We start from the raw sequence: 26,813 nt of genomic DNA, 5'->3' as shown, positions 1-26,813 counted from the left end.
TTCTAGTAGGTGGGTTTCTGCTAATAGCGTTCTAGAGATATAGAATAGCACTCTAGGGCGGAGTTTTGGTTCGGATTGTGGGAGAATTTGGAGGTATGCTGCGTGGCTAGTGGACCTAGTATCAGCGTAGTCGTTGTTTCTTGTTGGTGTGAGCCAAGGCTCTTGGACTGCAATTATATCAACCCTTAGTTCGACAGCTAGTTGAAGAGTAGACTCTGTAGCCTGGATACTCTTATTCAGATTCGCTTGGAGAATCTTAATGCTGTCTAACATTCTGTTGTATATTGGTTCTCCTTTTTTGTTATAGCTGCGAGGACTTCACAGTCTCTGCTATTAGCAAAGTGAGGTTCTTTGCAGTTTGAGCATTTTGGGAGTGTATGGATACAAGGCTTCCCACTTGTCGTGCAGGTGGAGCATTTATGCTGCGATGTAGGGTGGGTCCCCGCACATAGCTGGCATGCTGTTTGGTTCCGGCATTTAAGCTTTGTATGGCCAAAGCCTTGGCAGTTGTCGCATTGGGTAGTAGCTGGAATACTTCTATACTTTTCAGTACGGAGGCTCTCTCCAAGGATGATGATCCTCGCTCCTAGTTTCTTTGCTTCAGCTTCTGTTTTAAAAGCAATAACAATAGAGCTGTTTTGCTTGTTCTTCCAGTCTTTTGTAAGCCAGTAGGAGTTACCAACTATTTGTAGTCCTTTGTTATATGTAGGGATTTCAGTTTGAAGGATTTCTAGCGTGTCTGCTCCTTCAAAGGTTGTAGGGACGTTGTGGACTATGACTTTTGTCCAAGATTCTAGTGGTTGAGCGTGTTTGATGTTAAAGAGATCCATCCAGATGTTGGATTGCTGGAGAAGGAATTCTCCAGAGTATCCGCTTGTAGTAGTAAGTATGAGATTGTTTCTCTTACTAAGAGCTGCTAGTTGGATAACAGGTCCTGCAATGCCAGCTTTTTGGAATGCCTCGTTGATTTTGTTTCGTGCTTGGAGCGGGTTGATGGTTTGGTTTTCCTCTAGTGTTGCAACTATTTGGTAGTGCGTAATTAGTTTCTTAGGCGTTGGCTTTTTCTTTGGGGCTACAGTCGTCCAAGTGGCGTTCTTTGATGGTTGAGCTGCAATTGTTGCGTATGATTGGGGAGCATTTGTGTTTGTTGTCGTTGTTGCTACTGCTACTGTTTGGTTGTTTTGACCAGCTACTGTGGCTGTTGCCTTCTTTAATGTCTTTGCTGCTTTTTCTGAAGCGTTTGCTAGAGTAGCTGAGTGGAAGGCGAGCTTGGCAGATAGTTTGTCCGAGATCTGTAACTCTCCCTTTTTCCGTGTAGTCTCTAAATACGTCTAGTAGTTCGAGTAGCTTGTTTTGCTCTTCATATGAGTTGATCATAATAGAGGCTTGGGGATCAGGTTTCTAGCCCATTGGATTGCCTGTTCTGGATCTTTTGCAGTTGGTTTGTCAGAGTCATTCTTTTGGAATGGATTCTTCCTGTTCTGCAGAGATGTCAACAAGCAAGTCAAGCTGGCTTGATTCTTATCGATTGCAGATCACAGACCATTCTCTGGGACGTGCCACTGTGCACGAGCCTCTATATTGTCTGTGATCTGCAATCGATAAGAATCAAGCCAGCTTGACTTGCTTGTTGACATCTCTGCTGTTCTGTCGTATACAGGAGAGAAGAGGGCTGGTCGTTTGTTCATGATTGGGACTAGTCGTTCAGGTGGGTTAGGTTGAGTTTGGGTTGGGGTCGCTGGTGTCTGGTCCTCTTCTATACCCATTTGGATATCATTTTCGAGATAGATTGCGGTATTAGTGCTGTTTCCGCTTGCCTCTGGGATCTGCACTATGATATTGTCGCTGTCTGGCGGCATTTTTGTTCTGTTGTTGCTACTTTACACTAGAAGGATACCTAGTTCTTCTAGCCGTACCGGTGTGAAAGTAGTGAAAGCCTTGCTATTTTACTCTTCTTACTCGTGGTGGGACCCACTATGCACATCGACGAGCCCAGGAGCACCCCCATTTGTAGAATGGATAGAAAGCCAAAACCTTAGCCTTCTAAACACACCAGGAACGGGCACTTTCTTTAGGCCACACCTATCAAGAGAATCAGTTTTAGACCTATCCCTAGTTACCCCAGACCTAGCTGACAAAGCTATTGACTGGCAAGTCACTACAGAGACTGGATCTGACCACTACGGCCTACTCTTCTCAATTCGATCAGACACCGACCAAGTAGACAATCCAATAAACCAACGCAAGTTTAACACAAAAAAGGCGGATTGGCCACTTTTTCAAAAAACCCTAAACGAGGCTATTCAAAACAACATCACGCTACAGCACATAAGCGAGATAAACGACCCTAGGTGTGATGGTTTTGGGCCGTTGCCCCGCACAGGCCACCTGCCAGATGCCTTAGCGTTGTTTTGATGTTCGCGCACGAGCCACCTGTTTGGTGGCCCATGCACACCCCCACTTAGATATATTCCGCGCAGAGCTTCTTACAAGCTCTGCACTGCAATTACTTTGTAATTCAACACAGTTTCAAATACCTGACCTATGTGAGACCCTTACACGTAATTGCAGTCACCGAACACTGGCCCAACGGTGCGCCTCACGAGAAGCGCCCCGTCGAACAAGTCATGAACCCTCTGGGGGCTCGTGACTCCCCTCATCCCGAGATCGTGGAACTCCTCACAGAGGAGACATCGCGCGATACTCGCCCCAGCACTACAGAACACCGAAATCCTGCCCTCGGCGTCCCTCGTTTCATGCGAGAGACGGCCGCAACCATGAACCGCTCCCGTATGGACGAGAGCCACGAGAACTCAGCCCCGAACAGCCTTCGCGTGCGACGGCGCCCACCTCCCAGACCAAAGAAACCCTAGAGCGTCGCGCCAGCGGCCTCCCCCGAGCACACGGCAAGAACAACCTCTTCGACAGGGACGTACGCATTCCAGGACGCTACCCCTCCCTCGGCCACACCGATAGTGTACAGCAGCCACTGGACATTTCCGACGACTCTGACGACGAGCTTCCGACCACAATCACTACGCGCAAGAAGGGCGTGGCCTTCATAGACCATCGCGCCGACTTGAGCAGCCCATTGGGCATACGCTACCCATTAATGAGCGAGCAACGCCGCTACTCGCGCCAGTCTCAGGCCGAAGTCGACACTGATTATTTTTCTGAAGCGTGGCTCTCACCTGGACCTGCCGCGTCCTTAGAACCCCTAGTTGAACACGCCTACGAGCGTGCGCAATTCGAGCGACAGCCCTCTACGTCCTACGTCATTCCTCGCGAGGATAACGTGACCACCTTCGACCTCTGGGAGAACGATGCGCAAGGCAACCCCCAACGCAAAGATTCTCTCCACACTACGCCTATCGGACATACGAATAATGACCAGTCTAAGGCGTTGAACAGACTATATGATCAAATCCGCGATATGTGGAGAGACCTCGGCAACGAGCGCAAACACAGCGATCAGTTAGGCGAACAGCTTCTCGCAAGAGACAAGGTCATCGAAAACCTCCACAGCAAGGATCAAGAAACCCAAGATATCCTTGAGGGTTACAAGGGCGACGTCGCTGACACACAGGCTGTCCTTAAGAACTGCCAGGACCAACTTCAGTCTTCCGTCTACAGTTGCACGCCTAACCGAGGAGCTCCGCGACGCGCGCGGAAGCGCTCACGAAGACTACCAGCAGGCCCAGAACCAGGCAGAGAACCTCGCCGCCCGCAAATCGGCCTACAAGGACAAATACCGACAGGAGCACGACGCCCACCGAGCCACATTAGAGAATATGAAGAAACTCCAGGCTAAGCTAAAACAGGCTACAGCCAAGGTTTCTAGGTCAGCCAGGCGCGGCCACACAGGCCCTTCCCCCCAGACTCATCGGACTCTGAAGGCGACGATGCCAACAGTCCTCTACCAGCCCTCTCTCGCCAAGGTCAGCGCGGCACTCAGTCTACGAAAAATCGATACTCCGATGACGAAGAGTACGATCACCGTCGCCACCCCCGCCCAAAGAAACCTGAACCTGAGGCATTCTCCGGTAATGGCACCACTTCCGCCGACTATCTTAAGTGGAAGATGGACGTCACCGATTGGTTTGCTGATTATCCCTACGAGTTCGCCTCAGAAACCAAGAAGCTTAGCTACATCCGCCAGAAGACCAAGGACAAGGCTTTCGGATGCCTCCAGCATGGGTACCTCGAACCTGGAGCTGAGTTCGCGCACAGTAACGAGGCTTGGTCTATCCTTGACTCTGTCTATAAGTCGCTGAACACTAGCATCGAAGCTCAGTCCTGGTATGAGAGCTTGAATTCCACTATGAAGCCCACAGAGTCTATGGGTGAGTACATCGCCCGCTTTAACGTCGGCACCTCGGCCCTTCGTTGGCCCGACACCCTCAAGATCCAGTTCATGCGCAACCGGCTGCCTGTATGGTGGCGCGACATGACCGCCATGAAAGTCTTAGAGTCTAGCCTCACCTACCTTGACTTCTGTCAAACCCTTCGTCTCCTCGAACAGTCCAACCCACAACGAGCCACTACAACTGGCAACCGTAGAGGAAATCAGAGTTTAGAAGGTGGCGGGGGCGGCGGAGCAGGCGGCAATAAGTCCACTCCCTCTAACGGACCCGGAACGGTGGATCCAGCTCGGGATCTGGCCCCCGTGGCCGCTCTGACATCCAGGTCAAGGTCCTCCGTCACTTAAATCGTTGTTTCAACTGTCTTAAGAAGAATCACACCTTTAAGGCTACAGGAGGTTACTGCTCTAAGGAGCCGGTCGCCTCTTTTGACTCGTACCCCGAAGTTCAGGACGCTCTTGAGAAGGCTATTGCTAACAATGGCGTACCCGTCGGAGAGCCAGCCCGCCCTAAGGTCAAGGGCGCCGCAGCTAGCGTCACCTCCACCTCTCCCCAACCTTCGGAAAATGCTTAGTCCCTGGCGACAGTCGCCCCCAGGGACCTCCCCGGCATGAGAAGCCACCCCCAGTACAACCACCAGCACATCCCCTAATTCCCCTGCCCCTTCTGTCGAAGACAGCGAAGAAGAAGAGGAGTTACATCCTAACCGCTTTGTCGACGATTCTTTGACCCTAGCCCTTTCCCCTACCGTAGAAGTCAGCTCTGACGATGAGTCCGACCCGGATCCAACACTCCAGGCAATTGCGAACCGTGTCAAGGCTCTAAAACAACAGAGCCAGACTGGATCCCGGATCACCGTCTCGGCCATTGCTGCCGCCGCTATACGCGGTGATAAGTATCAGCCTCTAGTAGGCCAGCAATTAGTCTTTAAAGGAATCATTTCTTCTCATCGCTCCTCTCCTCAACACGTCGAAATCATGGGTGACACTGGTTTGTGCTTCTCTCTTCATTGATTCTTCTCATGCCCGCGCACATAAATACGACCTTATCTCTCTCTCCCAGCCTGCTACTCTAGAACTCGCTGATGGCTCTCTAGTGGCAGGCGTTACCCATATGGCCCGGGTAACTGTCACATTTGGCACCCACACCGAAGATGTCCTAGCCTATGTCACCAACTCTCTGGTGTCCAAATGATCCTAGGAACGCCCTGGTTCCAAACCCATGAACCCCGAGTTAACTGGAAAGACATGTCTCTAAGTTTTGACTCGGAGCACTGTCTAATTAACTGTATCCACGACCACCGACCCTGTCACACTCAGAGCAGCCGGCACCACAAGCAACCTCTCCCCCAGGTCCCTGACCCTTGCCGGAAGGTTGCTCGTCACCCCAAAGCACCCCCACCAATTGATGTAGCTTTCATCTCTAGCCGCGTAGCCGCGGCAGCCGTCTGTCACGACCAGGACATTTGTATCACCTCTTACGATGAAATCGGCCGCATCGCCGAGCTATCCGACAAGGAATGGGAGGACACTCAGCACCTACGTGCTGCAGGAGCCAAAGTGCTCCCAGAGGATTACGAGAAGTTCCGCGACAAGATGGAACGTCCGCACATGACGAGACAAGAAATCCTCAAGCGATTACCTAAGGTCCTTCATCCCTTGTACCAAGGTTTTGACCCTAAAGAAGCGGACGAGCTCCCAGAGCTCCGGGGTAACCTTGACCACAAAATCGAACTTAAGCTCGACGATACTGGCCAGCCGCCTAAGCCGTCATTCCAGCGTCTACGCCCAATGTCCCGAGATGAAGCCCGAGCGGTGAAACTCTATGTGGACGACATGATCAAGAAAGGACACGTCGAACGCAGCACTTCCGCCTGGGCCGCACCCCTTCTTGTTGTGCGCAAGCCAGGTGGAGGCATCCGCATATGCGTCGACTATCGCGGTCTGAACGCCCACACTGTCAAGAACCGAAATGCCCCACCACTAATCCGGGACATGCTTGCTAAGCTCTCAAAATCGCGATACTTCTCCAAGGTAGATGTGATCGCCGCATTCAATAAGATACGCATCAAAGAAGAACATAAACACCTCTCCGCCTTCATCACGCCCTACGGACTGTACCAATACACTGTTATGCCCTTCGGCATGTGCAATAGCCCAGGAACCTTCCAAGCATACATTAACGACGTCCTACACGAATATCTCGATGAGTTCTGCATGGCTTACTTAGACGATGTAATTATCTTTAGTGAGACTCTTGATCAACACGAGAAGCACCTAGTACAGGTAGTCTCTCGGCTCGCAGACGCCGGATTGCCTATGGACATTCTTAAATCCGACTTCATAACGACAGAGGTTAAATTCCTCGGGCTTATCATCACCGCCGACGGTATTAAAATGGACCCAGACAAAGTCAGCGCCATTCAGGACTGGAAGCTTCCGCAATCTCTAAAAGATGTACAAGCCTTTTTAGGTTTTGCTAACTTCTACCGCCGATTTATACGCGGTTTCTCGGATATCGCAAAACCTTTAACGCATCTCACTAAGGGCGACCCTAAGCTATTCAAGATGACTAAAGAAGCTGAGCGCTCCTTCCTCGCACTGAAAGTCGCCTTCTGTAGCGACGTGGTGCTCGCCCACTTTGACCCCGACCTAAAGACTATCGTAGAAACTGACGCGTCTGACTATGTGTACGCAGCAGTGCTCTCCCAGGTCCAGCCAGACGGATCAGTCCGGCCGGTCGCCTATCTCTCAAAGAAGATGTCGCCCACAGAGTGTAATTACGAGATATACGACAAGGAGCTCCTCGCTATAGTCCGCGCCTTCGAGGAATGGAGGCCAGAACTCGCAGGAGTTCCTGAGGCGGTAGAAGTGCTAACAGACCATCGCGGGCTCGAATACTTCCGCTCTAAACGCAATCTCAATCGTCGACAAGCCCGCTGGGCTGAGTTCCTAGAGGAATTCGACTTTCGCATACAATACCGCCCTGGTAAACAGGGTACTAAACCCGACAGCCTTACCCGCCGGACAGGAGACTTGCCAGACTCAGTCACGGACGACCGGGTCCAGCACCAATGCCAGACTATCCTAGGTTCCAACCGATGGGGCGGCAGCTATGCCGCTGTACGCCTCGCCGGAGTATGCCTGGGCGACAATCCTTGCGACCTAGGCTCCGTCCTTACACTGATGCAAGAGAGCGGCGAAGGCGCTTCACTGTCCACCTCTACAATGTTGGTAGGGTTAGCCCGCTTCTCCCTAAAGGGCACCCATGACCCATATGACGACATCGAAGGAGCCGACGATCGCCCCCTCGACGATGTCCTCTTAGAACTCTGCCTTAGCGACCCACGCCTACGCGATGTAAAGACAGCCCTCGCTTCTAATGACCGCCGTATCCCACATTACCTCATAGCGGAAGGCATTCGGATGGAACTAGCCGACTAGAAGCCAGCAACGACGGCAAGCTATTTATTGGCAACGGGCGTCTTGTCGTCCCCTTCAGTGAGAAACTCCGTACGAGGATTATCGCACACATCCACAATAGCCTACCGGGCGGCCACGGAGGTCGCACGACGACGTACCAACAAGTAAGCCAGTGGTACTACTGGCAGGGCATGACGAACACAATTGCGCGCTTTACCAACAACTGTCTAACCTGTAAACGCTCTAAGGTTAACCGCACCGCCAAACATAGTTTGCTTCACCCGCTGCCTGTCCTACTCAGTACTGGGATGACATATCCATCGACTTCATCACCCCACTGCCTAAGTCAACCTGGTGTGGTCACTCTTACCAACACATCATGGTCGTGGTTGACCGTCTATCAAAAATGAAGAAGTTCATTGCAATGGAAAACCTAGAGGTGCCTACAGTCGTTGACAAGTTTATGGAATACATCTGGAAAGAGGAAGGATACCCAAGGACTCTTGTATCAGATCGGGCCGCCAATTCACGTCACATTTCTGGAATCGCCTGTGTGCCCAGGTGGGAACGCACCCTAAACTCTCTACCTCCATCACCCAGAAACCGACGGTCAGACCGAGAATGCAAACGCCGATCTCAAACAATACCTAAGGGCGTACGTTAACTACCTACAGACGGATTGGGCCCAGCTATTGCCTTTAGCAGAATTTGAAGCCAATTCGGCCATTAGCACAGCTACCGGGTTATCTCCGTTCCTCGCCACAAAGGGACGCCAACCGCGATCTGGACTGGAGCCCGCTCACCTTCTGCGCCCCCTTAACAACCACCCTACTATCGCCCAACAGCAACGGAACGCTGATGCCCTCGCCAGCGCATTGACACAACGCGCACCTTCCTGCGACAACAAATCCTATGGGCTCAAGACAAGATGAAAGAGTTCGCAGACGCGAACCGATACCCAGCACCACGGTTCGACGTGGGTGACTGGGTGATGCTGAACGCCCGCACATTAAAACCGAAAGACCAGTTAAGTCACTAGACCACAAGAATATAGGGCCATACCAGTAGACTCCGCAACAATCAATTCAATCCGGTCACTCTCCTAGACCCACTTACCTATCTAGGTAGGGCTTAAACTCCTATAGGTAACTACTAGGCTTAAAGCGGTAATCAATCAATCCAATCTGAACCTTCTAGGACCCACTTAATTGATTGTTGCGGACTGTGCATACCAGATCACTCGGGTCATTGACAACATGGCCTACGAACTAGACCTCCCTCCTCAGCTTAAAGCTATCTTCCCAGCCTTCCACCCATGGCTCCTACAACCGTACGAGGACGACGCCTTACCCGGACAACCTCGTCCAGGCGATGCCGCTCCCCCCGAAGTCCACCTTGGCAACGATGGAGTCACAGAATACGTGGTCTCCCAAGTCCTAGACTCTCGCATACGACGCAATCTCGTCGACCCTCACACAGGTGAGCGTGGATTGCTGCAATACAAGGTGGAATGGGTGGGCGACGATCAGTCAGAGCCATGGCAGCCCTACCATAACCTGCGCAGCTGTAAAGAGTCAGTCCAGGACTTTCACAGCCGCAACCCTGGCCGACCAGGACCACACGCCACATTTCATGACTACGATGACGACGGACAGCTCGCTATAGCCCTGCTCCAGCTACTAGATAGCAAGTACTCAAATAAGTTTGCGCCTCAGTCGGAACTTTGAGCGCTTTTCGGGGGGGGACGTGTGATGGTTTTGGGCCGTTGCCCCGCACAGGCCACCTGCCAGATGCCTTAGCGTTGTTTTGATGTTCGCGCACGAGCCACCTGTTTGGTGGCCCATGCACACCCCCACTTAGATATATTCCGCGCAGAGCTTCTTACAAGCTCTGCACTGCAATTACTTTGTAATTCAACACAGTTTCAAACATCGAACACCAACTTTTCGAGATGACAAAAAGGTCCTGGATTACCCTTTTTTCATCTCAATTCCATTGAAATGCCTTCCTAGAATCAGTTTCCAACGTCTGCTTTTGCGTGCAGGCGTTGTGGCGGGCGCGCTGGCCGCTGCAACTTTGACAGAGTTGTTACCTGGCCTTAGTTGAGAGAAATCTCTGCAAATGGCCCGTGCGCCAACTGATTTTAGATGTTCGATCGAAGGCACCCTCTACGAAACCGACAGAGCAACGGCTCTTCCTTAGGTATATATCTCTATTGCTGCAAAGTAATAGGCCTATATATCTAGATGCTACCTATACCCGAACGCCCTAAACCAACTCGATATACGACCCCATATACCGAACCGCTCCAGCACCTGCTGTCACCAGCACACTCACGAGCAAAACACCGACCAGGCACTAGATGTATAGATCTATTATCTCTCTTGTAGATCCCTATATACAGACGCCTACACCAAAAGCCCTCTCCACCGAACGACCTAAACCGACTCGATATACCGACCCCATATACCGAACCGCTCTAGCACCTGCTTTCACTAGCACACGCACGAGCAAAACACCGACCAGGCACTAGATGTATAGATCTATTATCTCTCTTGTAGATCCCTATATACAGACGCCTACACCAAAAGCCCTCTCCACCGAACGACCTAAACCGACTCGATATACCGACCCCATATACCGAACCGCTCTAGCACCTGCTTTCACTAGCACACGCACGAGCAAAACACCGACCAGGCACTAGATGTATAGATCTACTATCTCTCTTGTAGATCCCTATATACAGACGCCTACACCAAATACCCTCTCTACCGAACGCCCTAAACCGACTCGATATACCGACCCCATATACCGAACCGCTCCAGCACCTGCTTTCACTAGCACACGCACGAGCAAAACATCGACCAGGCAATAGCTGTATAGATCTATTCTCTCTCTTGTAGATCCCTATATACAGACGCCTACACAAAACAACAGACAGACACTGTATAAAACTACAAACAATATTTCTTTTCGCAAAGAGCTCGCTGTTACATCTCTTTCTTGTAACGGGCTGAGCCTCGAGTCACATGACTAGGCTGCTAGCCTAGTCGCTTCCCCGGCAACGTGAGGGCCGTGCGCCAACCCAAACAAAGCAGGCTCGCCGCTTGCGTCTTACCTTCTTTCTTCATCTTGACTGTAAATAGCATCTGGACTAGGTAGCTGGAATACAGTCCCTACAGACCGTTCACATACAGTCAAGATCAAGAAGAACACGCAGAATACGCAGAACACGCAGAACACGCAGAACACGCAGAATACGCAGAATACGCAGAATACGCAGAATACGCAGAACACGCAGAACACGCAGCAACCAAAGCACCGCTATAATGAGCTCCCCGGGGATACTGACATGACGACGAACGATTCGAACCAGCTGTTACAGTCGCTACTACAGAGACTTGAAGACATGAGCACTAGGATGGAGAGGCTGGAAGCACCATCGCACGAGCTACCTCAAACGCCTGGTCACAATACAGACGCCACCACTGATCCAACGCCAACCTCCGAGACTTCGAACACATCTGTGCCTATAACCCCAAAGCCGCGGCACAGCTTACCCCACCGCCTACGTTTGGTGGAAACAAATCACAATGGCGAGGATGGAAGCTAGAGATGGAGGGCAAGATCGAAGAAGACGCGCAAGCTATTGGAAGCCTAAAAGCTCAGCTACGCTACGTCTACATGCGTCTTGATGGGGCAGCGAAAACCAACGTTACAACATACTACGAGATACAAGTTAAAGAAGAATCGCCAAACCCTTTCAAGCTGCTTGACCGCCTTGAACTCCTCTACGGCGAACGAAATCGGAAGGAGAAAGCCATTCAGAACCTCTACTCTATACGCCAGAAGGACGACGAGACGTTTATTTCCTTCTATCCACGGTTTGAGAAAGAGATGGCCAACGCTGACGCAGAAAGCTGGCCTGAGCATACGAAGATATCCTACTTACGCAATGCATTAAGTGGTAGGATAAAGGATAGGCTTGTTGGTACATCAGGAGCAGAAACAAGCACATACGCAAGGTTCGCTCAGAAGTGTGCAGATCTTAGCAACGACATGGAGTTGTTCGGCCAATGGACGAAAACAACCCGCCGTTACGGTAGCCGAACTGCTGAAAATGCACCAACCTATGAACCACCAGCAAAATCAAATAATGCCACGCTCACAGCAGTTTCCCCCGAAGACATGATGGAATGGGAACCTACGCAGCCTACAACTACCCAAGTGAACGCTGTCGGCCTCCGCGGCAAGACCAACATGAATGGATATCCATCTAGGCGTCCCGAAGACCGAGAACTTATTGGAAAACGAGCAAAATGGGTCAACCAAGAGGAAATCGATGCTCGACGCCAGGAACGACGCTGCCTCCGATGCGGCCGCAACAATTGCCGAATAGCTACATGCCCGTTAGCAGCCGCTCTACGACCAACTCACGTTAGCGTCAAGACAGCAAAGAGTACTGTGGTCACCAAGGCAGCTGTAGAGGAGGAAGATCCAGAAGACTCCGAAGCAGAGCAATAGGAACACGCGGCAGCTCAGAAAGAATGGAAAGAGACCGGAAAGCAAAAGATGGATAGCGATCCCTTTGTACTGGACGTTAGACTTAATGGAACTGACTTTGTCACTGGACTTGTTGACTCAGGTTGCCTTTGCTATTCTGCCATTAATGAACAACTCTTTCGATCTCTGAGACTGCCATCAATCAAGATAGCCCCGCGCCAGCTAGAGGAAGCAGCTGGGAAGAACGCAGAACCAAGTACTGTCCTAGATACAGTTACTTACGCCTCGATAGACATAGACGGCCACCAGCAGAAACGCGTCTTCTTCTACGTTGTACCTGGCCTAACTTACGACGTGATCCTAGGAAAGCCCTGGTTAGAAGATGCCGACGTCACAATTTCGGCCAAACAAGGCTGCCTAGATATCGGCGCGTCAAACATCCGCGCATGGAACCACAAGAAAGCGTCATACAAGCCACCACTAATGAAGGCTACTCAGGTGATGGCTTCCGCATTCATGGCGGAGGTGAGAAGAAGCCGTAGGAAGAACAAAGGAGACGGTATTGCGCTCGACACTGGACTGTTCGCTGTTTCCATCGCCGACATTGAGAAAGCTTTGAAACCGCGCAAACGATCCGATCCAAAGACGAAGCTCCCACCCCAGTACCACCAATGGCTGAAGGCTTTCGACCATTTCCTAGCTGAGAAACTTCCCCCACATCGTAAAGGCGTTGATCTCCACATTGAGATTGAAAAGGATCAAGACGGAAACGAGAAGACCATTCCATGGGGTCCGCTCTACGGCATGAGCCGAGAAGAGTTACTAGTGCTTAGGAAAACTCTCACCGAGCTGTTAGACAAGGATTTTATCCGCGCAAGTAACTCTCCCGCAGCTGCACCCGTCCTGATGGTCAAAAAGCCAGGAGGGGGCATCCGATTTTGCGTTGACTACCGAGGCTTGAACAACATCACCAGGAAGGACCGTTACCCTCTGCCTCTATTCACAGAAACACTGAGAAATGTAGCTAAAGCTAAATGGTTCACAAAACTTGACGTTATCGCAGCCTTCCACAAGATCCGTGTGGCCAAAGGAGAAGAATGGAAGACAGCTTTCCGAACAAGATACGGCCTATTCGAATGGCGGGTTGCTCCCTTCGGACTAACAGGAGCACCAGCCGCATTTCAACGCTACGTAAATGGTGTTCTACAGGATTACCTTGACGACTTTGTTTCAGCCTACGTTGACGACATCTTAATCTACTCGTCAGGATCGCTTCAGGATCACAGAGAGAAGGTTGGAAAGGTTCTTCAACGCCTTATAGACGCTGGACTGCAGATTGATATCGACAAGTGCGAGTTCGAGACTAAACGAGTCAAATACCTCGGGTACATTGTGGAAGCAGAAGTGGGCATTCGAGTTGATCCTGAAAAGATTATCGCAATCCGCGAATGGGCTACACCAACGTCAGTTAAGGCTATCCGAGCATTTATTGGTTTTGCCAACTTTTACCGAGTTTTTATACCAAACTTCTCGGACATTGCTGAACCGCTTATCAACCTAACTAAGAAAGAGATGGTTTTTCATTGGGACGAGGCTTGCAATCAAGCATTTGAAACGATTAAGGAACTTCTCATTACAGCACCAATACTCGGCCATTTTGATCCAGAGAAGGACACCTTGGTAGAAGCCGACTCCTCAGGACATGCAACTGGCGGCCTATTGCTGCAGAAGGACAAGAACAACAACTGGCAACCCGTTGCCTACTACTCAAAGAAGCACTCACCAACAGAGGCCAATTATCCAATTCATGACAAGGAGCTTCTAGCTATTGTTCGTTGCTTAGAAGCATGGGCTCCTGAACTACGTATGGTTAGGAAGTTCACAGTTCTGACGGACCACAAGAACCTTCAATACTTCTACCGCGAACGACAGCTGTCTGAAAGACAAGTACGTTGGTCAGAGTTTCTCTCACGATTCGACTTCTCCCTGGAATGGAAACCTGGAAAGACTATGGGAAAACCTGACGCCCTGTCACGACGAGAACAAGACCTACCCGCCAACTACGACGATGAACGAATACGGTCTCGATTTATCCGTCTTTTCCAGAGCAAGCACTTGCAGAGTGTTCAAATCCAGTCCCTGTCGTCCGAGGAGATTGACTTCACAGAAGAGATACGCATGTTTGAGGACCAGGACATGCAAAATCTCTGGCACCGAAGCCGCCAAGAGGATAAGCTTTATCAGGAGCTCACTACGCTGGTAGCAAACAAGGAGCGGAACCTCCCTACCAAACTTCAGAAGGAGAAGTCAGTGAGTATAGCAGAATGCACCCTAGACGAGAGAGGCCTGTTGCGATTTCGAGACCGGATATGGATCCCTGACTGCGAACCACTTCGCACACGAATTATTCAAAATATTCACGACTCGCATATCACCGGCCATCCTGGACGAGATCTTACCTACTCAATCTTATCAAGGCAGTTCTTCTGGTCAGGTGTAGCAAGCGACGTGCGACGCTTTGTCCGTAACTGCGAGATTTGCGGGAGGAATACGATATGGAGAGAGACAAAGAAGGGCCTCCTTAAACCGCTACCGATCCCAGAACGTATATGGGGAGAACTTTCAATCGATTTTATTACGGACTTGCCGCCATCTGGACGCGATGACGCAACGAACTGCATGGTGGTCACTGATCGGCTGACAAAGGGAGTTGAACTGGAAGGCATGCACGATATCTCGGCAGAAGCAGTAGCACAACGGCTTTTAGAACGGCATTACCCTATTCATGGTATTCCAACGGCAATTACGAGCGATAGAGGACCACAATTCGTCAGCGATCTTTGGAGGCATTTCTGTAAACTCCTCAGCGTTGAGCAACGCCTGTCGACTGCCTATCATCCGCAAACCGATGGTGCAACAGAGCGAATGAACCAAGAGATTGAGAAGATGATTCGAATCTGGGCCACCTACACGCAAGAAAATTGGCTAGCACTTTTACCTATCGTTATGGGAGCAATCAACAATCGCGAGGCCTCATCTACTGGCCTAAGCCCCTTCTATTTTATGCACGGATATCACAATGAACCCATTCAGCTGGTAGAGGATCGAACTATTCAGGACCGACCAAAGAGAGACGGCGAAGCACTGGCAGAAGGCTTCCTTAAAAGACTCCAAGACGCAACAGAGTGGGCCCAAGCTGCGATCGCGATAACACAAGAGAAACAGCAACATCAAGCTAACAAGACAAGAACAGCAGCGCCCCAATACAAGGAGGGAGACTGGGTGTTTTGAACCTTAGAAACGTGAAGACAACACGACCTTCCAAGAAGCTAGACTGGTTGCATGGAAAGTACAAAGTCTTGAGGCAGGTCAACTCCCACTCTTATCAACTTGACGTTCCGGGGAAGATCCATCCTGTCTTCCACGTAGACCTGCTTCGCTACGCGCCTAACGACTCTCTCCCATCGCAGAAGGTTGGAGACACTCAGCCAGGGCCTATACTTGTAGATGGAGACGAGCTATGGCTGGTTGAACGTATTCTGGGCGAACGCACAACAAGGCAGGGAGGGAAAGAAATCAAGGAGGCATATGTGAAGTGGGTGGACTATACTGAACCGACATGGGAACCTGTGAGTAACGTACTAAAGACTGACGCTTGGAGGAAATGGAGAAAACTACGCGCTAAAGGGAAAGGAGGGGGGTAATGTAACGGGCTGAGCCTCGAGTCACATGACTAGGCTGCTAGCCTAGTCGCTTCCCCGGCAACGTGAGGGCCGTGCGCCAACCCAAACAAAGCAGGCTCGCCGCTTGCGTCTTACCTTCTTTCTTCATCTTGACTGTAAATAGCATCTGGACTAGGTAGCTGGAATACAGTCCCTACAGACCGTTCACATTTCTGTTCACCACACTGCTCTTTAGCACCCGCGCCAATGGAAGACTAGCTCGGAAATTGGACTACGCAACTATCCTCCAAATTGTACAAGACCTATAGAAACTCCATATTGAACAACATACATAGAACGGCTTAGCCAAAGTCCTACATAGTCACCGACTGATACAGGACTCTAATGGAAATATAATAATAATAATAATAATAACACAGTTTCAAATACCTGACCTATGTGAGACCCTTACACTAGGAAACAAGATTGCAAGAATCTAATTCTAGAAGAGGACCAGGAGCTTCAAAGCAAACTAGAGGAGATAGGGGAAGCAATTACGCAAGTTATCCAACTAGCAGCTGACAAAGCAATCCCAAAAGTCAAACTAGGTCCTAAACCAAAACCCTGGTGGAACCAGGAGCTTACTAAGCTAAGAAGAGAGCTTACTCACTGCCAAAGAGTCTACACACAACAATTGCAACAGTTGTCCATCCAAGAGGCATATCTATTCAAGAAAGACTTCTTAATAGCGCGGAACACCTACGCAAGAGCAATCAAGGATGCCAAGAAGAGACATTGGAATAGCTTTCTAGAACAAGAAACCCCACAGTCTATCTACAAAGCTATGGCATACACAAAGGATCAAAAGGTCGAAAAGATTCCACCTATCCAAGGAGAGATACTAGAGAAAACATTCAAAGGAAAGTGCAAGGCCTTTAGAAAAGCACTTTTCCCTCCTCCTCCAACAGCAGAACTACCAAGCTTTCTAAACTATCAAGAGAGCATTTGGGACTGGCCGCAACTATCAATTTCTGAACTAGAACAAGCCTGTTCTAGTAAAGTTAAAAGTAGTACACCAGGGCCTGACGCTATTACTCAAGATATTATAACCGCTGCATTTAAGTTCAACCCAGAGATCCTCTTCATCGCCTACTCAATCTTGTTTAATTACGGATACCACCCTCGGTGCTGGAAAGCAGCTACAGGAGCAATTCTCAAAAAACCATCCAAACTAGACTACTCTCTCCCGAAAGCTTATAGAGTAATTACTCTCTTAAACAGCCTAGGGAAGGTACTAGAGAGAATTATCGCCAAAAGACTAGCTAGTCTAGCAGAAACCACAAACCTCCTACACTCCTCACAAATTGGAGGTAGAAACAAGAAATCTGCAATAGACGCCGCTCTCCTCCTAGTAGACCAGATTCAACACAAAAAACAGCAAGGCCAAATTACTTCCACAGTGTTCGTGGACGTCAAAGGAGCTTTTGACCACGTCATACACAACCGATTTCTAGACCGACTTAAGAAACTTGGACTCCCAATTAGCTTAATTTGCTGGGCGAAATCCTTTCTCTCCAACAGGACCCTAAGACTGGCATTCGATAATAAGATTGAAGAATTTAGCAAGATTACAGCAGGCATTCCACAGGGCAGCCCAGTATCACCAATCTTCTTTCTTATCTATATCCGAGACCTATTCCCAGCCTTACAAAGCTTTCAACTATCGTATATCGACGACCTATCTCTCACTACGTCATCAACCTCTCTAAAGAAAAATACAAGAGCACTGCAAAAAGAGATAGCTACACTCTTTGCCAAGGGAGAGCAGCTAGACATTATCTTCGACACATCCAAAACAGAGCTAATCCACTTCACCGCTAAGAAGGAGAGGATAGAAAGATCCCTCATACTCCCAAACAACGACCGGATAGAACACAAAGATACTGTCAAGTGGCTAGGTATCTATCTAGACAACCGACTATCATTCAAATCACATGTGTCTATACGTGTAAGCCAAGCCAGACAAGCTTTCTACAGGCTAGGAAGACTAGCGAACATTGAACTCGGCCTATCAACACACGCTATTAGACAACTATACTTAGCATGTGTAACTAGCGTGTCAGACTACGGAGCACAAATATACTGGCAAAACCAACCCTACGCTACAAAGAAACTACAGTCACTACACAACCTGGCTTGTCGAAAAACTCTAGGAGTGTTTAGAACAGCACCAACAGTCCCTACAAGCCTCGAAGCGAGCCTACTACCACCAGCAATTAGGCTTAACTCAACTATCCGGAACTACGCAAGCAGAGCAAACCTGCTAGCCAACACCCATCCAATTGCAAAGGCAATAACTCGGATCCAATCAACTAATCTCCAACGCTCAAAGAAACCAAACCAGCACAGACAGCTACAAACTATTACTAACGCAATTCCTAAAAACAACAAAAGGGACACAGAGCAGACTATCCCATACCGGTTTAGGCCATGGGATACTCTAAACTATACCGTAACAGTCTCTCAAAAATCCAAAGAAGAGGAGGCAAATGCGCACCAAGCCTACATTAAAACAAGGCTAGACAATTACACGACAATATACTCAGACGCCTCGCAAACACAAGAAGGAAAAGGAATAGGAGTTGGGATAGCAGTCTACAACTCAACTCAGCAAGAGATCTACTCAGAAACAGTTAATATCGGACAATACCAGCTAGTCTACAACGGCGAACTAGAAGGGATCACACGAGCATTCGAATACGCAGCAAAGAACGCTACAACCGACCAGGAATTTGAGGTCTACGCAGATAACCAAGCAGCAATCTACAGGCTTAAAAACCTATCAGATAACCCAGGACAGCATTGGCAACTCCGATGTCTAAAAGCGGCAAATACGATCCGACGAAAACAAGCAAACATCCACCTACTCTGGGCACCTGGACACACAGATATAGTTGGAAACGAAAGAGCAGACTACCTAGCAAAAGAAGCAACCAAAGAGGACCCCAGATCAACAACAAAGAGCATTGCCTACCTAGGCACGACAATCAAAAGGATACAACAAACGGAACAACGCCAAGAGTATGAGAAATACAAAGCAAGAGCAACCGCTCTAAACAAAGCTACCTACTCAGCCAAATACCCTCTTAAAATCAGCAAAACCATCCAAATGCCACAGAACACGAAAAGAGTAACCTCTAGCGCCTTCTACTCTCTTAAGCTAGGACACGGATACTTCAACTCCTACCTAAAGAGATTTAAGAAACGAGACTCTAATCGCTGCACCTGCCAAAACATCCAAACGCCAGAACACCTACTACTGTACTGTCATCTATACAAAGACCATCGAAAAACGCTCCTACAAACAATCAAACATCGCCCAGTCACACTACCACTACTACTCCACACTAGTATAGGTATAGAAGCAACCCTAGCTTTTATCACTAGCACCAGAATAGGAACAAGAAAATGGTACCTAGGACAGCCACCAGAAGACCTACAGAGAGACACTGTATAAAACTAAAACCACAACCCTCTCCTTTGCCACAAGAGCCCGCTGATACATCTCTTTCTACTTATCAAACTGCTCTTTAGCACCTGGCAACAAACAGATACAAGCTATCTTTTGTAGAAAAGCCAAAAACCATATTAGCGAACCATACCAGAAAACCATGTAAATTAGAAAAACCAAGATAGAACGGCCTTCGGCCAAAGTCCTACATAGTCTCTGACTGAAAAAGGACTCTAATGGAATAATAATAATAATAATAATAATACTCTTCTTACTCTCTTTTCTCTATCTTACTGATCTATCGAGTAGATCTCTAGGATAGGAATCGATTTGGGAGACTAGAAAACAGCGAAAGAGTCAATTGTTGGTGTTTTTGGTTATCTTATCGATAAGGACTGGTCTGTGCGTTTTTGTTTTGGAAGATTGAACGCGTCTGAAGAATCTCGTTCTACTGGCTCTAACCCAGGGCGCTCAATGGTACGTTATAATATACCATTTTTTTGTTAGTGCTGAGAAGTACGCGTATGGCGGGTATATACTAGAACCAGGGGTTTATCCCATTAAACTTCAGGAGTACATCCCATTTTTAGTCTATAGTCGAAATTACTCCAAATTTAGACATATAACTCAGCATACGTAGACGCACAATCTGACGAATTTACAGCGCAGCAGACTATGTGGTTCAGGAGCTTAGGGTTTGGTGTTCTTGGTTAGGGTTACGCGTCTGGGGGGTCAGGAGGTCGCGAGGCTCGGCACCCCGCCGCGCGCGCGCCGCCGGAGTAAGCACCGAGAGAGCGATCAACAGCGCGTGTATATAAGAAGCCGAGTAGAACAGGTAGGCGTCGATATTTCAACATGTCTAAACCTAGCATCGAGTGCCAGTATTTCGAGCATGTGCCTGAGCACAGCGTAGCGGCATGCAGAGAGTGCAGATATGCAGTATGGCCAGATCAGATTGAGGGCCATCTACAGAAGCAGCATAAGGTTAGTTACAAGGAGGCTGAGGCAGTTGGACAGCAGGTTCGCAGCTGGGCTGGGTTAGTCCAGTACCCTAGTGAGCTCGAGGTGCCGACTGGTGCTCCAAAGCCTGTGCGGCAATTGCCAGTGTATACAGACGGGATGTTATGCCAATTTGACTCCAGCTGCTGCTATTATGTAGCAAGAAGTAAGGAGGCTATACGAAAGCATTGGCGTAAGGACCATCAAGGATGGTCAGCAGGGAAGAAGCGAGGGCGGCCAAGTCGAACCAGGCAGAAGAGCGTGCAGGCACATATGGATAAGGGGTACCGGCTGGTCCATTGCCAGCGATTATTCAGCAGCCGGCATGGATCGCAGTACTTTGAGGTCCAGGCACCCAGCCAGGATGGAGAAGGCCCCGAAATCGTGCCCGTAGACGGGGCAGCAGCATGGGCGCGAGTGGGCGAGCAGATGGCCAAGGCGTGGGCAGACATCGAGAAGCGGGCGCAGACGACGATCCAGGAGGGCGAGCGCGACGAGGTGAACCCATGGCTGGAGCGGACGCAGTGGTTGCCGTACCTAGTGGGCATGGAGAGGCCGGATTTGTTAGCGTGCATCGAGGAGCCCGTGGCAGAGCCAGATGCCAGGCAGGAGCAGCAGGCCGAGCCGGTGGAAGCAGCGATTTGGGCAGCCATGGATGGATTGGCGCGGTTCAGCCAGGCATCCATTATTGACCGGATTGGCGTGTTTATACGGTTGGAGGCAATTCGCACAGAGATGCACCAAACCCGGTTCCAGCCGTTACAGCCGTATATGGACAAGAACGCCATTGTCAAGCACACACGACCGTGGCAGCAGATGTTAATGTTTTTTGCACGCACACAGAAAGAGCACGGGTGGAAGAGCCCCAAGTATCGGTTTACGCGCCGGCAGCGAGAGGCATGGGAGGTGTTAATCGAACAGGCAAAGCGGAGCATAGAGGGAGACGAAGAAGATGAAGCCGAGGATATGGACGAAGAGAGAGAAGAGCTGGACGAGGAGATGATGGACGACATAGACGAGGCGATAGAGGTAGCTGAGGAAGAGCCAGGTCAGGGAGAAGGCCCCGAGCCTAAGAAGTTGTCTAAGATACAGAAAGCGTGTTTGGAGTTTTGCATTGCATTACTTAACCACCGCATCACCCGTAGAGAGTATGACAGCCCGCTGGTGTGCGCGTTGGCGGTGCTGGGCGTCAAGGAGGACGGATGGAAGGGGCCGGAGCAGTACCCGCCGATATTATCGGCGGTGATCAAGATCGCTCGGTTTATGGTCGTGCAGAAGGGACTAGAAATGTCAGGGCCCGAGGAGGATAGCGGCGATGAGACAGACGACGACTTAGATGACAGCGCGTACGAGAGCGGGCCAAGCCAGCGACGGCGTCCCAAGGGGTGTTTGCAGTTAGTGCAGAAGATGATGGACCGGTTCATGGTGCGCGGCAGCCATAGCCCCATGCAGTGGATGTTGGATTTGCGGACGTATGGATTGAAGATCCATTACAACACTACAACCCGCGGGCATGTAGAGTGGACGAACGGCGACGAGCTGCTGTACAAAGAGCTGCATTTTAGCATGGCGCAGTTCCGCGGCATGGTACATGGGCTGGCTAGCGAGAGCCGGCGATTATTAACAGAGGAGTTAATGTTTAGCAGCAAGGCAGCGCCGGTGCCGGCAGTGCCATGGGAGAGCATACGTGACAACCCAACCGACGAGCGGCCAGGATGGAACTTTTTGAAGGATCATCGCACAAACATGCCCGTCAACGGCGAGAGGTGGTTATTTGAGCGGGTAGGCGAGAGCGCCAGCATCCGGAGTCGGTTCATGAAGCCCGGGACGCAGTCAGGGGTAGACCGACAGGCAATAGAGCGATACATGGACCGGGTGGTAGAATTTCGCGAGAAGCTGGCGGTGTTAATGCATATAACGGGTGGGCAGCCAGCGCGAGGGCCAGAGCTACTGAGCGTACGGCATAGCAACACAGTGCAAGGGGGCATCGCAATATATTCATCGAGGACGGCATGGTGGTGTTTGTGACACGGTACCACAAGGGATACAAAGTCAGCGGCGACGTCAAGATTATCCATCGATATTTGCCGCGCGAGGTGGGCGAGCTGGTAGTGTGGTATATGTGGCTGGTGTTGCCGTTCCAGCAGCGGCTCGAGGCGTTGGTGTGGGAGAAGGAGGCAGTTTCGTCGCATATGTGGCCAGCAGACCCCAGCGGCCGCAAGTGGACGACCGATCGGCTGCGGGAGGCGTTGAAGCGCGAGAGCCGGATCGCGATGGGCCAGGAGTGGACGTTTGCCGGGTACCGGGAGATGGCGATTGGCATCAGCCGGCGGTTTTTGCGTGGATCGACAGCGTTCCAGGCAGATGAGGGCGAGGAGAATAAGGAGTGGGCTGAGGAGCAGGCAGGAGATTCGATTGCCGACGAGCAGGCGGGCCATACGTCGCACGTGGCGGGACTGGTATACGCGCGAGGGATCATGGAGCAGTCAGGGGCCGTGGCGGATAGGCGGCAGCAGTTCCGGGCATCGAGCACGGATTGGCATAGATTTTTGGGCTTCCAGGCAGGCTTGGACGACCAGAGAAGAAGCAGCAAGCGGAAGAGAGCGCCGTTTGAGAGCGAGGCAGACGAGGCAAGGGTGGATCGGTGGCAGCGGCTGAGGAAGATGGACGCGAGAGCGCAGCTGAAGCGCATGATGGGCGAGGAGGCCAAGTTCCGGGGGTGCAGGAGGCAGCGATCAAAGCCATCACAGCAGGCGAGAGTCCCGTAGTAGCGGTGATGCCGACGGGGGCAGGCAAGAGCTTGTTGTTCATGTTGCCGGCGTGGGCAGAGCAGGGCGGCACGACGGTGGTGGTAGTGCCGTTGATCGCGTTGCGTGGCGACATGGCACAGCGGTGCAAGAAGCTAGGGATATCGTGCGTAGAGTGGCAGAGTCGGCGTCCGCCAGACGCAGCAGCGGTGGTGTTAGTGACGCCCGAGTCGGCAGTTGGAGAGGAATTTGCAACGTTTTTAAACCGGCTACGAGCGACGCGGCAGCTAGATCGGATTATTATCGACGAGTGCCATATCGTGTTAAACCGGCAGTACACGTTCCGCAAGCAGATGCAGCAGCTAGGTAAGCTAGTGGCTGTAGAGACGCAGATGGTCATGTTAACAGCAACGTTGCCACCCAGCGAGGAGGACGAGTTATTCCGGCGAATGCATTTTGAGCGTGGGCAGGTAAGAATGTTTAGGGCACCAACAGCACGGAGCAACATAGCGTACCGGGTGGTAAGGGTAGAGAAGGAGAGGAAGAGACAGGAGGTAGAGGCAACGGTGTTGGCGATGGTACAGCAGAAGGTCCGAAAGTATAAGAGCGGCAAGATTGTAGTGTACGGCAACTCAGTGCCAAAGGTCAAGGGGTTAGCCGAGAAGCTCAAGTGCCATGCGTATCATCACCACGCGGTTGGCAAGGCAAGCATGTTGGAGGAGTTCATGGGCGGCAAGCAGCGGGTGATTGTGGCAACCAGCGCGTTGGGCATGGGAGTGGACGTGCCCGATATCCGGTGCATTGTCCACATGGATTGGCCGTTTAGCGTGTTGGATTACGCGCAGGAGAGCGGGCGAGCCGGGCGAGACGGGGAGCGGAGCGAGGCCATCATGATGGTGCAGGACGGCGAGCAGCGAGCGGCGGATGACAAGCAGGGGGAGGCGGAGCAGCGGTTGGTGCGAGCATACGTCGAAGGCATAGACGAGGCGGCGACATGTAGACGGGTAATGTTGGACGGGTATTTAGACAGGCGCGAGGCCGAGCGAGCTCGGTGCGAGGAGGGAGAGGAGAGGTGTGACGTATGCATGAGAGCCGACGGGGAGGAGATGGAGGAGGAGGAGATGGAGGAGGAGGAGATGGAGGAGGAGATGGAGGAGGAGATGGAGGAGGAGATGGAAGAGATGGAGGAGGTGGAGGAGGTGGAGGAGGTGGAGGAGATGGAGGTGGTGGAGGTGGCCGAGGGCGGCAGCAGCAACGAAGAAGAGGCGGAGACATTGGAGAGGGAGCAAGAAGAGGCGCGGCAGGCGTTTAATCAGCAGCAACGAGAGCAAGGCGGCCCGCGACAGAGATTGATACAGCAGCGGCAGCAGGAGTTCGCCGACGTCGAGTGGCTGCGTAGGCAGCTGGCGCAATGGATAAACCGGTGTGGGTTATGCGAGGCGGTAGGGCAAGGATCGAGCGCACACGACGTACGGCAATGTTGGCGACAGGAGAGCCAGCGGATCAAGGAGTCGATTAAGAGGATGGAAGAGACAATTAAGTTTGAGCGTTATTCGGGCTGTTTTTGGTGTGGAGTGCCGCAGGAGCAGTGATCGGAATGGTCTGGTCTGGTCTGGTCTGAGGGTACAGACCAGACCAGACCAGGTGCTTACATAAGGACCGGTCCGACCAGACCGGTCCGACCAACAAGACCGCCAAGAATGAGGCTGAAGCAAAGAAGGAAGCCGAGGAAATGTGTTTTACTACTGACTGTCAATCTAGTCGTCTTCGTTCTCACTATCCTCGATATCGCTGTTCCCCTCAGCTTGGGGCTTTCCATACCAGGCCCGGAGACACTCGCACGCTTCTATAATATCTGCCTTCAGCCTACCACGGCGATCGACGATAGTAAGCTTCGCGCTACTAAAAAGACGTTCGCATTCATCCGACATAGGCGAGATCGCAAACATGTCTAGAGCGAAGCGAGCGAGATCTCGTTGGGAGTCGTAGCGAGATAGCCAGTACGCAATAGCCTCATTGCAACCTGCCTCTTCGTTATGAAGCCGGTCAGTAGAGATGTATTGTTCATACAAATCAGTTGTAGAAACTGGAGCGTCTATTCGAATGCGCTTATGTTCCCGCTGGCGATCAAATGCTGGGTCAGGATCTCTCTCCTTCCTGGCTGGTGGTGGCAGCATCTCGACAGGGTACCTTCCCTTATACTCTGTCTCCCAGAGATGCTTCACCGCTAATTGTGCGTTTTCAAACCACCTCTTCTTCTCTTCGTCGCCATGAAGAACCCACTCTTGCCTGAACCATCCCACTTGCGATATGGATCAAGGATTTGAGCCGCATAATATGCCGGTGGAAGGTCAGTATCTTCAGGGAATCGATTTTGCCAATTCAGCTGCTGATTGTTATAGTACTCAACGCACTTTAACCAAGCAGCATCAGCGCAGCCTTGAAGGTACTTCCATGTAAAGTTGTTATCGTCCTCAGTGTGGATGTCGTGGTAGTGATCCTTCGTCTCGCTTATCTCCCGGAGAAGGCAGTCCAAAGTTGAAAACCAGTCCGCAAGTGACGTCTTCTTACCTTCAGAAAGCAAAGTTGCAGCATAGAAGTCTTTGAGAGCGAGTTCAATCTTTCAAGCTCAAACCAGTGCTGTCCATCAAGCTTAAAGTTCGCGATCCCTACGGAGCCCTTTCCAGGTACATGACGAGCCGAGAAGAGCTCTAAACGTTCTCGAACATTTAATGCACGTGTAATCGAATAAAACCATGAGTTCCAGCGGGTCGAGTTGTTCTGGATAAGCTCAAGCCCGTCGAATTGCGAAAGATCTCCGCCGATAATAATTGTAGCAAACTCCTCACGCCGTTGTGGAGTAAGCCTGATGTATCGCACCAGGTTGTGAAGACGACCCAAACATCCGAACTTCTTCCAGAGCTCTTCCACCTTCGTATAGTCGCCACGTTGATGATGCTTCTCCAGCTTCGCAAGATACTTCTCACAGTTTCGCCCCATAAGGAACGCCTGGCAACAGAGGTTGATGACATGGCCCAAGCAACGCAGCCGGCGATGACGACGTTGTTTTGACTTCATCCATGGGCAGAGATCCTTGAGTATAAACTCAACAGCGGTATCATTTGCCGAGGCATTATCCAGCATAAAGTATCCAATCTGATCTCCGCTAATGTCGTATTCTTCCAGCAATTCAAGGACCACCGATCCAAGATTCTCTCCAGTATGTTCGCCGTATATACGTCGCATACCTAAAGCGGTAACACGTCGCATGCCGGTAGTATCAATCCACATAGCGACGACGCCTAGGATAGCGTAAGGGTTTGGTGAAGTCCAGAGATCAAAGGAGATAGAGATCCTACTCCGTGAATGGTGTAGGTCCTCCCTAAGCTGTTGCTTCTTCGATATGAATGCATTCATTACCCAGCTTCGGATAGTCTTCGCAGCCTTCGGGAGGTGGTTGAGTAGTGCCGGATTTAAAAAGAGGAGTAGTTCACGAAAGTACTGGTTCTCTAATTGAAAGAAGGCGATATGGCAGTACACAATCCAACGAATTAGAAGCTCTTTAAACTTCTCTACTGACTCCTTCCAGAAAAAGATGCTGGAAGCAG

General features: G+C 50.7%; 10 protein-coding genes across 10 annotated transcripts; 8 read left to right on the top strand and 2 right to left on the bottom strand.

The window, feature by feature from the left end:
* Positions 1-51: 51 nt before the first annotated feature.
* Positions 52-1,859, bottom strand: PtrM4_154010 (NMDAR2-C domain containing protein; the record flags this gene model as incomplete). Its single annotated transcript, XM_066110334.1, has 3 exons — positions 52-266; positions 449-1,321; positions 1,544-1,859. Coding segments are annotated over 3 exons (1,404 nt in total), but the record flags the coding sequence as incomplete, so codon positions are not given.
* A 768-nt stretch (positions 1,860-2,627) lies between these two features.
* On the top strand, positions 2,628-5,555 carry PtrM4_154000 (uncharacterized protein; the record flags this gene model as incomplete). The annotated part of the gene is made up of 7 exons (XM_066110333.1): positions 2,628-2,834; positions 2,858-3,632; positions 3,685-3,841; positions 3,865-4,639; positions 4,687-4,934; positions 5,002-5,351; positions 5,458-5,555. The coding sequence occupies 7 exons, from the start codon at positions 2,628-2,630 to the stop codon at positions 5,553-5,555; spliced, it is 2,610 nt and encodes an 869-aa protein (XP_065958651.1).
* Positions 5,556-5,608: 53 nt separating this feature from the next.
* Positions 5,609-7,804, top strand: PtrM4_153990 (uncharacterized protein; the record flags this gene model as incomplete). The annotated part of the gene is made up of 1 exon (XM_066110332.1): positions 5,609-7,804. One exon carries the CDS (start codon positions 5,609-5,611, stop codon positions 7,802-7,804), a length of 2,196 nt encoding a protein of 731 aa, XP_065958650.1.
* Positions 7,805-8,189: 385 nt separating this feature from the next.
* PtrM4_153980 (uncharacterized protein) lies at positions 8,190-8,715 on the top strand (the record flags this gene model as incomplete). Its single annotated transcript, XM_066110331.1, has 2 exons — positions 8,190-8,288; positions 8,458-8,715. The coding sequence occupies 2 exons, from the start codon at positions 8,190-8,192 to the stop codon at positions 8,713-8,715; spliced, it is 357 nt and encodes a 118-aa protein (XP_065958649.1).
* Positions 8,716-9,039: 324 nt separating this feature from the next.
* PtrM4_153970 (Chromo domain containing protein) lies at positions 9,040-9,510 on the top strand (the record flags this gene model as incomplete). The annotated part of the gene is made up of 1 exon (XM_066110330.1): positions 9,040-9,510. One exon carries the CDS (start codon positions 9,040-9,042, stop codon positions 9,508-9,510), a length of 471 nt encoding a protein of 156 aa, XP_065958648.1.
* Positions 9,511-11,398: 1,888 nt separating this feature from the next.
* On the top strand, positions 11,399-12,307 carry PtrM4_153960 (uncharacterized protein; the record flags this gene model as incomplete). The annotated part of the gene is made up of 1 exon (XM_066110329.1): positions 11,399-12,307. One exon carries the CDS (start codon positions 11,399-11,401, stop codon positions 12,305-12,307), a length of 909 nt encoding a protein of 302 aa, XP_065958647.1.
* Positions 12,308-12,355: 48 nt separating this feature from the next.
* On the top strand, positions 12,356-15,577 carry PtrM4_153950 (uncharacterized protein; the record flags this gene model as incomplete). Its single annotated transcript, XM_066110328.1, has 1 exon — positions 12,356-15,577. The coding sequence occupies one exon, from the start codon at positions 12,356-12,358 to the stop codon at positions 15,575-15,577; it is 3,222 nt and encodes a 1,073-aa protein (XP_065958646.1).
* Positions 15,578-20,314: 4,737 nt separating this feature from the next.
* PtrM4_153940 (DUF3505 multi-domain protein) lies at positions 20,315-23,226 on the top strand (the record flags this gene model as incomplete). Its single annotated transcript, XM_066110327.1, has 2 exons — positions 20,315-22,360; positions 22,426-23,226. 2 exons carry the CDS (start codon positions 20,315-20,317, stop codon positions 23,224-23,226), a joined length of 2,847 nt encoding a protein of 948 aa, XP_065958645.1.
* Positions 23,227-23,339: 113 nt separating this feature from the next.
* PtrM4_153930 (uncharacterized protein) lies at positions 23,340-24,186 on the top strand (the record flags this gene model as incomplete). Its single annotated transcript, XM_066110326.1, is given in 2 exon segments — positions 23,340-24,161; positions 24,181-24,186. The coding sequence occupies 2 exon segments, from the start codon at positions 23,340-23,342 to the stop codon at positions 24,184-24,186; spliced, it is 828 nt and encodes a 275-aa protein (XP_065958644.1).
* Positions 24,187-24,962: 776 nt separating this feature from the next.
* PtrM4_153920 (uncharacterized protein) lies at positions 24,963-26,803 on the bottom strand (the record flags this gene model as incomplete). Its single annotated transcript, XM_066110325.1, has 3 exons — positions 24,963-25,432; positions 25,489-25,720; positions 25,777-26,803. Coding segments are annotated over 3 exons (1,729 nt in total), but the record flags the coding sequence as incomplete, so codon positions are not given.
* Positions 26,804-26,813: the final 10 nt, after the last annotated feature.

This window comes from Pyrenophora tritici-repentis (assembly GCF_003171515.1).
Source record: "Pyrenophora tritici-repentis strain M4 chromosome Unknown M4_contig_00037, whole genome shotgun sequence".
NCBI lineage: Eukaryota > Fungi > Ascomycota > Dothideomycetes > Pleosporales > Pleosporaceae > Pyrenophora > Pyrenophora tritici-repentis.
This window is presented reverse-complemented; position numbering and strand designations above follow the sequence as displayed.